Source organism: Carassius auratus, unplaced genomic scaffold, assembly GCF_003368295.1.
Source record: "Carassius auratus strain Wakin unplaced genomic scaffold, ASM336829v1 scaf_tig00215808, whole genome shotgun sequence".
Lineage (NCBI taxonomy): Eukaryota > Metazoa > Chordata > Actinopteri > Cypriniformes > Cyprinidae > Carassius > Carassius auratus.
Window position 1 is genome coordinate 261,755 of NW_020528251.1, and position 13,945 is coordinate 275,699.

The 13,945-nt window shown below is 34.4% G+C and overlaps 1 protein-coding gene across 1 annotated transcript; it reads left to right on the top strand.

The window, feature by feature from the left end:
- The first annotated feature begins 3,704 nt into the window (after positions 1 to 3,704).
- LOC113095888 (transcription factor E3-like) lies at positions 3,705 to 13,787 on the top strand. Its single transcript, XM_026261202.1, has 9 exons — positions 3,705 to 3,809; positions 4,724 to 4,959; positions 6,307 to 6,531; positions 8,814 to 8,909; positions 9,838 to 9,949; positions 10,054 to 10,110; positions 10,203 to 10,278; positions 10,856 to 11,003; positions 11,280 to 13,787. The coding sequence occupies exons 2-9, from the start codon at positions 4,768 to 4,770 to the stop codon at positions 11,730 to 11,732; spliced, it is 1,359 nt and encodes a 452-aa protein (XP_026116987.1). The 5' UTR covers positions 3,705 to 3,809; positions 4,724 to 4,767; the 3' UTR covers positions 11,733 to 13,787.
- Positions 13,788 to 13,945: the final 158 nt, after the last annotated feature.

A 13,945-nucleotide genomic window follows, 5' to 3' on the forward strand; every position in this document is an offset into this window, starting at 1 on the left:
TGTAGCGTGGTAGAAGGCTAGTTACGTACGCAGGAGCTAAACCATTTAGGGCCTTAAAGGTAAGTAATGATCATTTGTAACTGATACGGAACTAAACAGGTAGCCAGTGCAAGGACTATAAAATTGGGGTAATATGATCATATTTTCTTGACCTGGTAAGGACTCTAGCTGCTGCATTTTGGCCTACCTGTAGCTTGTTTATTGAAGATGCAGGACAACCAGCTAGAAGCGCATTACAAAAGTCCAGTCTAGAGGTCATGAATGCATGAACTAGCTTTTCTGCATCAGAAACAGATAACATGTTCCGTAGCTTGTCAATGTTTCTAAGATGGAAACATTCACACAGGGCCTTGTATTTTTGGATTTAGCTTTCCCTCAATAATAAAAACCTTCATTTAAAAACTGCATGTTGTGTTCACTCGTGTTATCTTTTACTAATATTTAAATTTAGTTTGATCCGAAACATTAAAGGTACAATTTGTAAGATATTTGCAGATAAATATCCAAATACCACTAGTGTTATATATTTTGTCCAGCTGATTACTAACAATATCTCTAATGTTTTCATTGCGAAAGTAGTGTCCAGCGTCCAGCAAACCACTAGCTTGCTTCAAGCAGTTCCTTATTTACTTCTTCTTGCACGTTTTATGGTGGATTGTGTTTATTTATGGAACATAATTACGGTTTACCGTCTGCCGCTGGTTCTGTTGACAAGTACAGCTCCCGTAAACATAAGCGTACGGGCCAACTAAACGACCCAAGAAGAGTTTGGGACAAGAGGAGAGAAAAAGTGAGGATCAATATTGGTTTTGCATTTTCTAGATGGAGAGAGCTTTGCGACAATCTTCAACTAGAAAGAGATACCGATCTCGTTTGTGTTTTTCTCGACAGGAGAGTTGTTTTGATTTGTATCTTTACATAAAACGTATACTATTATAACGATCAACAAGATTAGTATTATGGGGCATACGTGCCAAACGCAGGGCATCATGTCTCTAGACCAGCGAGAGGATGCGTCTGATCCATAGTCTGATCTCTTCTTTGCATTGACTTTAAATGTTATACTCGCGTAAATTGTTGAACTCATGTTTGCTATGTATGCCCAATTATTGTGTTTGAATGTACACGAGTGTATATATTTGTTGAACAAGTGGTAATCGTTTTCATATCGCCTCATTGATGGCTGTCAGCGGTTGGGTAGAAAGCAACAAATCCAATCATTCCACGCTCCTTCTTAGCGTCATCAAACCTCGCAATTGTTATTGTTTTGGTAGTTCGCACTCTAGTGGCAAGTCCTATAATCTGTACCTTTAAAGTGTGACAAACATGCAAAAAAATAAGAAATCAGGAAGGGGGCCAACCCTTTTTCACACCACTGTATTTTCAACACAATTTAGTTTGAATGTATTGCAAATAGATTCAAGATTTTGAATGTCATTCAAATCTTTTATGAAATTTCTCTTATGCACGCATTCTGAAAGTTGTCATAAATGTTCAGAAACAGGTACAATTAATAATGTTGTTGTTGTCAGCATCATAGAGTTTTTTGTTTTATAGATGCATTTGCAATTTTTTTTTTTTTTTTTTTTAGCCGGTAAGTGAATGTTTTATTTTTTCCCTCATCTCAGTATCATGATTATTTCAGCCCACTGTACAGGGAACAGCTCAGATCAGAATCCATGTAAAGTTGTTTTGCAGATGATCTAAGAGAACAGAAATAAAAGTTGATGCTTTTCAAGAATAAATAACTTGCTTTTTTACTTAAATGATAACTGCGCTTTGGATCTCCTCAACTTATGGAAGAATCTAAGAATATCTCAAAAAGTATCTTGCAATGGTTTTATAAAGGATAAATGAAGAGCACATGAAGCCAGGTAACATATTGTAATCTCACATAAGCTCTATTCCACATCAAGAGGATAGAAGATTTCACCTAGACTGGCCAGTAAAGTCACGACTTTTAATAGGAAGCTTATATGATGGAACTAGGTTAAAACACTGTTGAGTGTATTTGTGTGTATGAGGGCATTTGTGTCAGTTGCTTATTGCTTAGTCCTATTTTAAGTTATCCTAACAGCCTGTTAGTGACAGGCAGGGTCATCATGTGACACACAGCAACCAGAAAAGCACTTAGCCCATGTTTGATTTATTTTTCTTATTTTTATTTGAAACATCCCCAAATGCATTAACTAGGCTATATCATGAAATATGTTGATTTTCAGTGAGTGGAGAAAACAAAATAAAGCACAGGTAGCACCCATATTTCCGCAGCTTTAATTCAGTGGGCAGTCATATTACACACATTTGAGATCAGTCAGGATGGCCGAGTGGTCTAAGGCGCCAGATTCAAGGGCTGTTCCCGTCTGATGAATTGGGTATTCACGACTCTTAGAACCTTAGAACCAAGAACCAAGAAATGTTTTCTCTTGGTTCATTTCTATTGGTTCATGTAAAATTAATTTTGATAAATAAGTTGCACCTGACTATAAGTCGCAGGACCGGTCAAACTATGAAAAGAAGTGCGACTTATAGTCCGGAAAATATAGTCCAGTTTGCTTTGTGGCAAACCAGCTTATCATTTAATTAATTGACAGCCTGTCAGGTAATCTACAACATGCTTTCCGTTAAACATTTATTTTGGATACGGTTGGTTTTTTACATGTAGTACAAACCAAATATACACTGTTCTAAAAACTATGTATTGTAACATATCTTCTCCATTCTTCTTTCATAAACGGGGCACCAAACATTCAGATTCTTTTTCTTTAGCTTTGAATTTCTCCTTGACAGCTGATGCAGCGAGCATTAAATCCAAAATGGCCAGGGAAGTAGATTCACATGTAGTTGGAAATACATGCATTTTTAAATGCATTTTCTATAATTTAAAATAATCAAATAAAAAATATTTTCTCTGACTGAAAAGATTTCTGAACACCACTAGATTTCTTTGGCTATTTATTGACCTCCTTTCATAAATCACCTGCAGGTTTTATTTACTGTACAGCTCCTTGTACCAGACAAACTCATCTCTGGTCAACCATCTTTCAACCATATATATATATATTTTTAATCTGTACAAAATGTATGACCTGAGCTATACAACTTTGATGGTTTGAAATGTGTTATTTCTTATGAATTTTAAGGAAAAAACAAACACATGTGTATTCACAATATTTTCCCCATACTTTCATTGTCATTTCGGATTTTTTACTTTATTACAATTTTACAATTTTTAGAGTAATAGTTAAGTAGGTATGTCCAACCTTTTGACTGGTGCTGTAAAACAAATGTATGTTTGTAAGCTTTGAAAACATGTAGATGCCATGCCAACTCTCTCTCTCTCTCTCTCTCTCTCTCTCTCTCTCTCTCTCTCTGTCTCTCTGTCTGTCTCGCTCTCTCTCCTATTATAGTATTTATAAATAGCTTTTATTTTTATATTTTCAGTTTTCGTTTATTTTCTGCTGTAAGTTTTAGTAATTTTGATGTGCTTTTTAATTTGTCTTTATACATTTTAGTTGTATTATTATTATCCAGTTATAAATGCAAAAGTGCATTTTCATATAATATTATATAATTGTCATATAATATTAGCTATTACTATATTTCAGCTGTATTTAAATTATCTAACTTTTTCATAGTCTTTAGCTTTAGCTAACAGTGACAGAAAACTTTCCATGTGATTCGAGGAAAGGAACGAGTGTGATGAGGAGAGATGGGCTCAGTCTGTCACATCCAAAACAAGGAAATCGTCATGTAAGTAATGGCGATTCTTCTAGCCAACTCGCTATACTTCTGCTAACACCGACCAGGTAACTCAAACCACTTAATTTCGATCTCTTGCTGAGCTGAGATTTATGTGTAAACCGCGTTTATCTCAGAATAATTCTTCGTGAAGGAAAATAAAGTTAAATACAGGCAACGTGTCAATTTGCCTTTGCTCGACATGTCAACTAACGTTAGCTAGCTTGTTAGCTTAGCGTAAACAGCTGGATGCTGTCAAAACAACTATTCCGGGTTTGTTAAGTGCGCCATAGACATAGTTATATGCACTTACATTTGCTTAATGCTGTAAATAACGAATACAAAAGTTAATTTGGTTTAAATTAACGAAGTTGCCCAACTTTAAATAGTTTGGTTAATCCCGACAGTGCAGCGAACTATTACACAACTCCTCAGCTACAGTAGCATATCTAACTGTACAATCGTGATTTAAGTGTTTTAGTTTGTTTACAGCTCCAGAAATACATTCAATTAGTGTTCCTGGTGATTTTTTGATATTTAAAGGGTAATTTGTTTAGCTGTCATCTGGTAAATTCCGAACTTCCCCATGATAGACCTCTATTTCAATCATATGACATGATGCGGGTGGTTGTATTTCTGAATATATATCTCGCTTCTAGGGTAGTTTTATAGCTTTAAACAAATGCACAGTTGCAATTTAAGTATGCTACTTGTGATTTGTGTGTTTATTCAATTATGTATATAAGTATTTTTATATAATTTATTTTAATATGTAGTTTGAGAGCTAAATCTGTTTGCTGGTCAAGCTTTGGTAGAGTATTACATTTCTCTTTGAATGCAACCCAGTGTGATGACTCAACTCAAATACATTTCCGTTTCTTAACCCTTCATTGTACAAAGGGAGAAGTGACTATTTCCATAATTTCCTTTTATGCTGCCTCTAGTACTATTGACGACTCTCTTGATGCTTTCACCACTGCAGCTTGTTAATTCTTCTCGAACTTGACCTCTGGAACCAGCGTAGCCATGTCATCCCGGGTGTTGCTACGGCAACAGCTGATGCGGGAGCAGGCTCAGGAGCAGGAGCGGAGGGAGGCGCAGCAGCAGGCATCTGTCGCTCAGCTCCGCCCTTTAGAGTCCACTCCCGCCATCTCCGTCACGGTGCCACCGATGGCTGCCCGGCCTTCTCCAGCTCAAGTACCGGTGGAGGTTCTGAAGGTGGGTTTGGACATTCTTATGAGCCTTAAAACAGTTTCTTGCTTGACACTCTCATGACATCTACATGTCTAGGGGCCATGATACAATTAGCTGAAAGTTTAAAACTAGGCCCAAAAGATTGTAAAACAAAAATGAATATAAATATTTAAAAAACAGTTTCTGATATTGTAACCTAAAACTATGAAAAATAATTTGTATTAACTGAAATAAAGCTGGAATAAAATGTAAATATTGGATTTTGAAATATTGTAAACTTAACCTAAAATAAAATTTGATTATTTAATTTTAAGCTGAAGTCCTAAAACCAAAATTGAAATAAAATATTATGGCTAAATAGAATAAAAAAAATTAAAAAAAATTAATATTGCAAAATTTTGATTCTTGTAGATGCTGTTTTAGAAAAATGCTAAAAAAAATAAAGATATTTTTGAATGACCTAAAACTTAATTAAAGTCTTAAGTGAGTCCTAAATGACAGTAAAATGTTGGGAGAAAAGCAAATGTGTGTGTCAGATCCACTGCATGTGCATCAGGTTTTAAAGAGATAACTCTGCTTTTAAAGTGAAACCTGAAGTCTGTCATTGACATAAATCAAAGAACAAAAGAAAAAGGAGAAATCACTCCACTGCTCTAGTCGCTGATTAACTTTTGAAGTTTGAATAAAGATTAATTAACTTTCATTTTAATGTTTATACATATAACATTTGTAGTTTATGTGAATACTGTTTTAAGTTCACTAAATTAAAAGTTGTTTTCATTTTTCAGAGCCTACTAAGTGTTAAAAATAATGGCTTTCAATTATATTGTAGTGTTGAAAGGCTATAATTATTGGCTAAAATTTAAGGAAAATTTATTTACGGTAATAAGAGATATCAGTAACATTACTGGTATCAATGATACTGGCCTTCATTAACAGTAGGCTACTAAGTAAACCTTATTTAAAATGTACCATCTTTAAGTTGTTTCTTCATTAATTTGGAGGTTCAATGTGAAACTATGATAACATAAATATATTAATGTGCAATTTATCGCAATTAATTTCAGAAAAAAATGTGTGATTGATTAGTTGTTGTTTTTTTATCGATTGACACCATTAATGTTAACCTTTCAAAGATGTTATTTTTGGTATAATCTTTGTTTAGTTTAAAGCTGAATATGCTTTACAAGTGAATTTCTTATTTTATATGCCCCCCAAAAAAGACATTGGGATGATCGCACCGACCCGGCCCCCTTCAAATTTTCTATTTGATTATCTGGCCCTCAAATAAAACTAATTGAATAGCCCTGGTGTAGAGCTTGAATTGTCACTGTTTTAGCATGTCCTTGGATCTGTTTTTTTCTGCTTTAGGTGCAAACTCATCTTGAAAACCCAACTAAATACCACATCCAGCAGGCTCAGAGGCAGCAAGTGAAGCAGTACTTGTCCACCACACTAGGAAATAAAGTTGCCACTCAAACTCTCGGTGTATCCCCCGTTCTGCAGTCAAACTCTGCTCCGGAGAGGGGCCTCTCTGCAAGCAGTGCTCCCAACAGCCCAATGGCACATCTTAACCTGGGCTCCAACAAAGAAGAGGTAATACACATCTTAAAATACATTGTGTGCTGATCATCTCATTCAAATGTAGGAGTTTCTTAAAGGCCAGTTCACACCAAGAATGATAACTATCAAGATAACTGTATCGGCGTCCAATTACATTCTACTACAGTTAAGTCATCTGCTAATTTTAATGCTTGAGCTCTTTAACCCTCAAAGACCTAGAACATTTTTGGGGCACCTGACACAGCTGCACTTTTCTTTGTTTTTCAGACTTATTCTAGCAGTCAGCATCAAGTGCCATATATCATTATAAACAGAAGAACTTGAGATTTAAGTCTAACTAATTTAACGTCCCAATTTTCCTCGTTTCTTCTAAGAATTAATGAAATTACAGAACTTTAAGAAAAACGCAAGCAACATTTGGGTGTTTTTTTTACTGTGTTCTCAAACAGAAACTCCTAAGTTTTAATATTTAAAGTTCTGGGTTTTTTACAATTCCAAACAAAAAATTTGTTTACATATAACATATCCCAAGCAAGTTATAACCATTAATAAAAATTTTGTTATCGGGGCTTATAAGTGAAAAACAGGCCTATTTTGTTTACAAAATTAAATTAAATTAAATTAAATTAAATTAAATTAAATTAAATTAAATTAAATTAAATTAAATTAAAATTTAAATTAAATTAAATTAAATTAAATTAAATTAAATTAAATTAAATTAAATTAAATTAAATTAAATTAAATTAAATTTAAATTTAAATTTAAATTTAAATTTAAATTTAAATTTATGCATTTAGCAGACGCTTTTATCCAAAGCGACTTACAGTGCATTCAGGCTATAAATTTTGACCTATCATGTGTTCCCGGGGAACTGAACCCCCAAACTTGCGCTTGATAGCACAATGCTCTAATTGAGCTACAGGAACACTATGATAAGAGTATAAGAGATGTGTCCAAAAACGTTTAGGGAGTAAAGAAATTGGAAATATAATAACAAAACAAAACACTTTTTTTCAGATAAATATATTTTCAATCTGAGTATGAGCAATAAACACAAACCAGCAAGTATTCAAAACAATTGCACAAATTGTCTTCGGCAACAATACAAACAGTGCAAATGATTCACAGACTACCCACAAAATGAGTGAGAAATATTCAGTGCCCAACAGAAAAAATTATGCAAATTATCTTTATTAACTTATTAACTATCTTTATTAATAATATAAATGATCGATCTGTAATCTGGCTGTAATCTACGTCAGAATCGATTTTACCGGGACATCACCTTGTGACCCGAACAAATAAATCCCAGTTTTTTTTTTATCAGACATGTACCACTGTTTTATCCTTGTTTTTGGTTTGTTTTATGTCAAAGTAGCTTGTTGTGTGTTTTTCTGTGCTTTTTCAGAGAGTTTTCTCATGCAAATGTATTATTTTGTGCTTGTTTTAATGCACACATGACAGACTTTACTTTCACTATGCGTCTGTTCATATTTCAAAGAAATATGTTAAATAGTTGTTCAAAAGTCCAAAACCTATGTTTATTGGTTGAATATGGGACAGTTTGAACCAATCTGGGCACAGGGGTGGGACTAAGCATCAACAATCATTTCTGTTTGGCTCAGAGGAACGAAATGCATTGTTTTCTTCTGACAAATCAATGTGGTCAAAATATGATGTCGTAATCACATACACTACGGAGCAAATTAGAGAAATCGGATATTGCCGAAACTCTGAGAATCTCCTCTTTACGGCACTTTTTAAAGCATTCAGATAGGATTAGCGGTTAAAACGTTATTAAAAATGTAAGAACAACAGTTATTTTTAGCCGCGGGCTGCTGTCTCGGTCTTTGAGAGTTAACGCCAAATGGATGCTGATTGGCTGATTGCAAAATACAAAAGTTAGCTCAGGTGCATTAAATTTCAACAGTTACAAATTTTGATTTCAATAATGCATCAGTAAATTAACATTAACTAAGATTACTAAATGGCTTAGAAGTATTTTTCATCAACATTCTATTCTTAGGTGATCACGCTTACCTTTCCCTGTTCAGCTTGCCCTCTCACTAGCTTTGTGTCACACTGTACTGCAAAATACCACATCAATGGCTTAATTATATTTGGACCTCTCTTTCCCACCATACAGCACTTCTGCTTTAGATCACCCATATAACACACACTGGAAAGTTTTCTTGTTTAGAGCACAGTTCATTGGTTCCCTAAATACATGTTTAGAACCCAGTTTATTTAATTATGTGATAAGATATGCAACACTCAACATTTAATGGTCTTAACACTCAACATTTAATGCTCAGATGGATGATGTAATCGACGACATCATCAGCCTTGAATCCAGCTACAATGATGACATCCTGTCCCTGATAGATTCTGGCCTGCAGCTCCCAAACACGGTAAGCTGAGCAATCATCTTCATTATTGATGAATACATCCATAACATTACGGCGATGTTTCGAATAAAAGCCTCTTTGAACCCCAGCTATATTTGTGGTAAACCACCACAAACCATTTTGAAAGCTACAGAGAGATCACTTCCTGAACGTAAATGTCCCCACCCTTCTAAAGAGTGAATGCTAACCACTGCACTTATGAGGGAGGCGATAAATGGGGATGCACCTCAGCAATCGACATAAACATTCACTTCTAACACTTTACTAACACCTGCCAGGCAGGAATCATCAGGGAGGGCTTAAAAAGGACCGAGTGTACAGAGTGTGCTGGGGCATGGCACGGGATAGAAAGAACTGGTGGAAGGATTTTACTTTAGTTTTTTTTTTCCTGAGGAAAGAGTAAAAGTGAATTGACATAAAATGAGGATTTTAGTTTTTTTGCGGGAGCATGAAAAGAAAAGAAAGGTAAAACCTCACTCTTTAAATTATTAGCCTTTATTCTTAAAGAAATAATGTTTTTATTATAATTTATTAATATATTATATATTTCATTGTAATGTATAAATAAGGAATTTTTATATTAGAATGAAATTAAATAGTTATTTTAATTAATAATAATGTTATTATAATAACTTGTCTGCAAGTTTTTTTCCCTGAATCAATGTTATGAACAATAAAGTAATTTAATTGCAGGTAATAGTCACATATTAAAATTTAAAACATTTAATTTGTATACCTAATTGACAAGATTTTCATCAGTTGATTATAACACGTGTCAGTGTTCGTGGAGTTCATAGGCGCTTGAACAGTAGTACACTTGATGGTAAAGTGATATTCTGCTTTATTTTAGGCTAATGTGATCTTTCCTGGTGCAGTTTGATGTTTTGAAGATTTTTTTATTCAGCTTCTCTGTTATTGCTCTGTTATTTAGCTACCAGGGAACCTTCTGGATGTCTACAACAGTCCTGGCATGGTGAACCCCGCCATCACCGTCAGCAATTCTTGTCCAGCAGATCTGACTAATATTAAAAGGGAATTAACTGGTAATGATTTACTCGGCCCATCTGTATTTCAATGGTTTTAGATATTTGTGGTGTTTATGTATCTACAGTATTGTGTGGTAGTTACAACAGCTGTTTAATTTCAGATGTAGATACCAGAACCTTCATAAAGGAGAGGCAAAAGAAAGATAATCACAATCTCAGTGAGTTCAGAAGACACCGGCTCCAGTAGTATATTGCTTGTGTATTGTGTCATGACACGGCTTAGCCTCAATAAATGTTTTGCTTTTTGCAGTTGAAAGGCGGAGGAGATTTAACATCAATGACCGAATAAAGGAATTAGGGGCTATGATACCCAAATCCAGTGATCCGTAAGTTCATTTCCACACCTAATGTCACAAAAAATTGTGCAATACTTTCGTTCTGGACATTCTTGGCTGATTTTATGGCTTATGCTTGAAATTAGTTTTGAAGTCTGTGATCACTATTATTGATTTAATTCTCTCTCTTTTTTTTATTGAATGGCATGTCAGCAGCACTTGAACCACTGCTTTTTTGTTTAAAAATTGTGCAAAGTGCAAAATGTTGGGTCTGTCATTTTTTTTCTGAAAAAAATGAAAACTTTTATTCTGCAAGGATGCACTGAATTAATCAAAAGTGAGAGTAAAGACATTTTTAATGTTACAAAAGATTTATGAAATAAAAATAAATGCTATTCCTTAAAAAAATTATATTCATCCAAGAATCCTGAAATGAGGAATCATGGTTTCCACAAAAATGTTATAAAATAAAAAATAAGCAGTACAACTGTTTTCACCAATGATACATTTTAAAATACTTAAATACTATATATATATATATATATATATATATATATACTGTAATAATATTTCATTACTTTAAATTGGAATATTTCACAATATTACTGTTTTTGCATAATATTTACAGGGAGATGCGTTGGAACAAGGGAACCATTTTGAAGGCTTCTGTTGATTATATCAGAAAACTTCAGAAAGAGCAACAGAGGGCCAGAGAGATTGAGATGAGGCAGAAGAAACTGGAGCAGTCCAACCAGGCTCTGCTGCTCCGCATACAGGTATGTGATCAACTCTCAGTCTGTATTACAACACAACATCCAAATAATGACCCAAAAACACATCATCCTTTATCAATCCCATTTAAAATGTCACTTCCCCCAATAAATTATCAATATTTATTTGCACATCATTTTCCATATTACAAATTTCTGCAGGATGGCATGGACATGCCATCAACATAAATGTGAATGTAAAACGGTTGCCTAGAAAACTGAACACTGTGAAATCCTGAAAAAAGATGGACTCCAACACCCCCTGCTGTTTGTTGCACACAGGAATTAGAGATGCGAGCTCATCACCATGGCCTCTCCACCACTATGCCTCCAGGCCTGAGTGCAGACGCTGCCTTCCTTCAGCAACAGCTCCTACAAGGAAACCAATCCATGCAGCCTGGCTCTGGGGAAGGCCAACCTCAGAACCACCTTAGCATAGATGGAGTCATGACACAGACTTCCCCTTCTCCCTTCCTCACAGTACCTTCCTCCAGCTCTCCGGCTGCTGCAGCAGTAAGCAGCCCTCTCGGTCTGGATACATTTAGCTTTGCAGAGCTGGATGACCCTACAGCCTCTGATCTTTACCCTGAAGTGGGTTTTAGTGACATTCTGATGGATGACGGCTACACGATGCCCCCCTTCAGGTCTTCAGATCCGCTCTTCTCCACGATGTCCCCTGGAGCCTCCAAGACCAGCAGCCGCAGGAGTAGCGTGAACATGGAGGATGACTTGTGACCCAACTATATGTATGTTTCTGTGCTTTTCCTCGTGTGGGATGTCATGGGATGTTTATTTACTCATGCTCATGTCTTTCCAAACCTGTATGACTTACTTTCCTTCTTTGGAACTTGAAAGAAGGTATTTTGAGAAATGTCTCCATTTTTGAAGTCCGTGGTTACTAAAACTGATTCATATTTCTTCAAAATATCTTCTTTTTTGTTCTGCATAAATGTGGACTGTCCCTTTTAGAAACACTCCATGTGTTGTGCTGTCATATTGCATAGTTAATTGAAAAAAAAAACTGTTGATTAATACCGTTTTGTAGGCAGTCAGTGAACCCAAAAATGTATTCCAAATTTGAAACGCACTCAAAACATTTAGCCTTTTTGTAGCAAAATTTTAGGACATTTTTTCCTATGTATGCATAGCTGTGTTGCTGTAAGGGTGGATCATGTGACGTTTTTTAATGTTTTAAATGTGTTTTAGACTCTGCATTCAGAGCATGCATGTGCACATATACATATATATATATATATATATATATATATATAAAGATGGATAGATAGATATATATGTACATATATATAGATTTATAGATATATAGATATGATTTTGGAGTGTGGCGTGAATAGTTTTGGAGTTGATTAATAGCATGAACTTATTTTTCATATAATGTTGAAAATGTTAGAGCAATATTTACTGCTTATATCTGAAAATTCTATTTTTTAACATTCTTTGCTGGTTTTACTTTCAGCCAAGTACTTGCGCATTTACTACTAACTGGTTGGAAATTTCTACATTTTATTTGTTGATTTACAACCCTTCCTTTTATGTTTTATGACCTTCTTCAATGTTACACTGCTAAACAAATATGTGATGGTGCAGGTGCTCATACATGACTTTTAGTAACAATTTACTATAAGGTAAAATTTGTATAAATTCATTAGCATTACTGATTACATCAGGTATCATGAAAAAAAACATCAAATTATTTCTAGTTTTACTAGAAGTTAATTTCTACATATACTAATACATTTTAAGATTATATTTTGTAATGCATTCTAAAAATGCATAAATAAAAATGTATTATGGACAATGCATGGTAACAATGTACAGTAGTATATTTATAAATTAACATTTAACCTAGTTGGATATATGTTGTTGAAATTGTTGTTCATTGTTAGTTCATGATACCTTATGTTAATTAATTTCGCATAAAGTGTTATAGATTTTTACGATGTGTAGAAGGAAACAAGCCACATAAATGTCAAGCACAGATAGCTTTTCAGGTATAACATTTTATAAGCTACCTCTGCCTAAAGTGCTTTTTTTAACCAGTAGATCTAAATCAGCATTTTGTTAGATGCAGCTAAATACATGCTTGCCAGCGAAGATAAATGTTCTGACGGTAAACGTACACATCTGTATTGTGGCCAGAAAAATGACATTAAGACTACTGCCTCTGAAAGCCAAATGAAGTTTCATCTCTGATCAAACTGTGCCTTTAGCGTAAATGAACAAAAGTCATTTGTTTGGTTTGTAAATATAGAAAAATGAATACAAATCTTCAAAAGTTTAAAAGTCGTTCTCTATTAATTCTGCAGCAATTCAAATGAATGTATAATATATAAAACTATGATTTTAAAGCTAAACGCAGACTTGTTAAATGTATTTAAAAACGTGAATGTGATTATGCAGTATCCCTTTTTTCTATCACAGGCATGGACGTTTGAAGCCACAGAGCAATAATATTTTTTTATTGTTTCAAGTGCTGACAGAACTGTCCTTAGAAATAAGCAATAGTGTGTCTTGGGACAGATTTCCACTCATTAAAACTAAATTGCCAGTTATTGTTCTGCTGCTGGTGTGTGTCATTGCCTTTACTTTCAGCACATCTGTACTCAATTAAAGGGAAGGTGTTGTTCCTTTTCTGTAAACAAGGTTTTAAAAGCACTTAATTTATAATTGAGAGAAAATGTATTTTAATTATACTTCCTGTGTGTGGGTGGCCTTTGATTGGCTAAAATAAACTGATGAGAATAAATCTCATTAGATTGCTTGACTTTCAAATGTTTCTCTTTTTTTTCTTTTTTTTTTTTACCATTTGCATATTCTCCTCCAGTATCATCTCAAAATTAATTTGAAGTGCTAGATTTGATGTGCAAGTGATCGGTTCTAGGTAAACAAATCTAGTACTTATGTATACATCGACTCGCATCCATTTCACA

Bases quoted from the DNA above. Each gene is read 5' to 3' on its own strand.
- LOC113095888 (XM_026261202.1), top strand. From the start codon at position 4,768: ATGTCATCCCGGGTGTTGCTACGGCAACAGCTGATGCGGGAGCAGGCT. The intron at 4,960-6,306 runs GTGGGTTTGGAC...TTTCTGCTTTAG, and splicing joins TACCGGTGGAGGTTCTGAAG to GTGCAAACTCATCTTGAAAA. The intron at 6,532-8,813 runs GTAATACACATC...TTTAATGCTCAG, and splicing joins TGGGCTCCAACAAAGAAGAG to ATGGATGATGTAATCGACGA.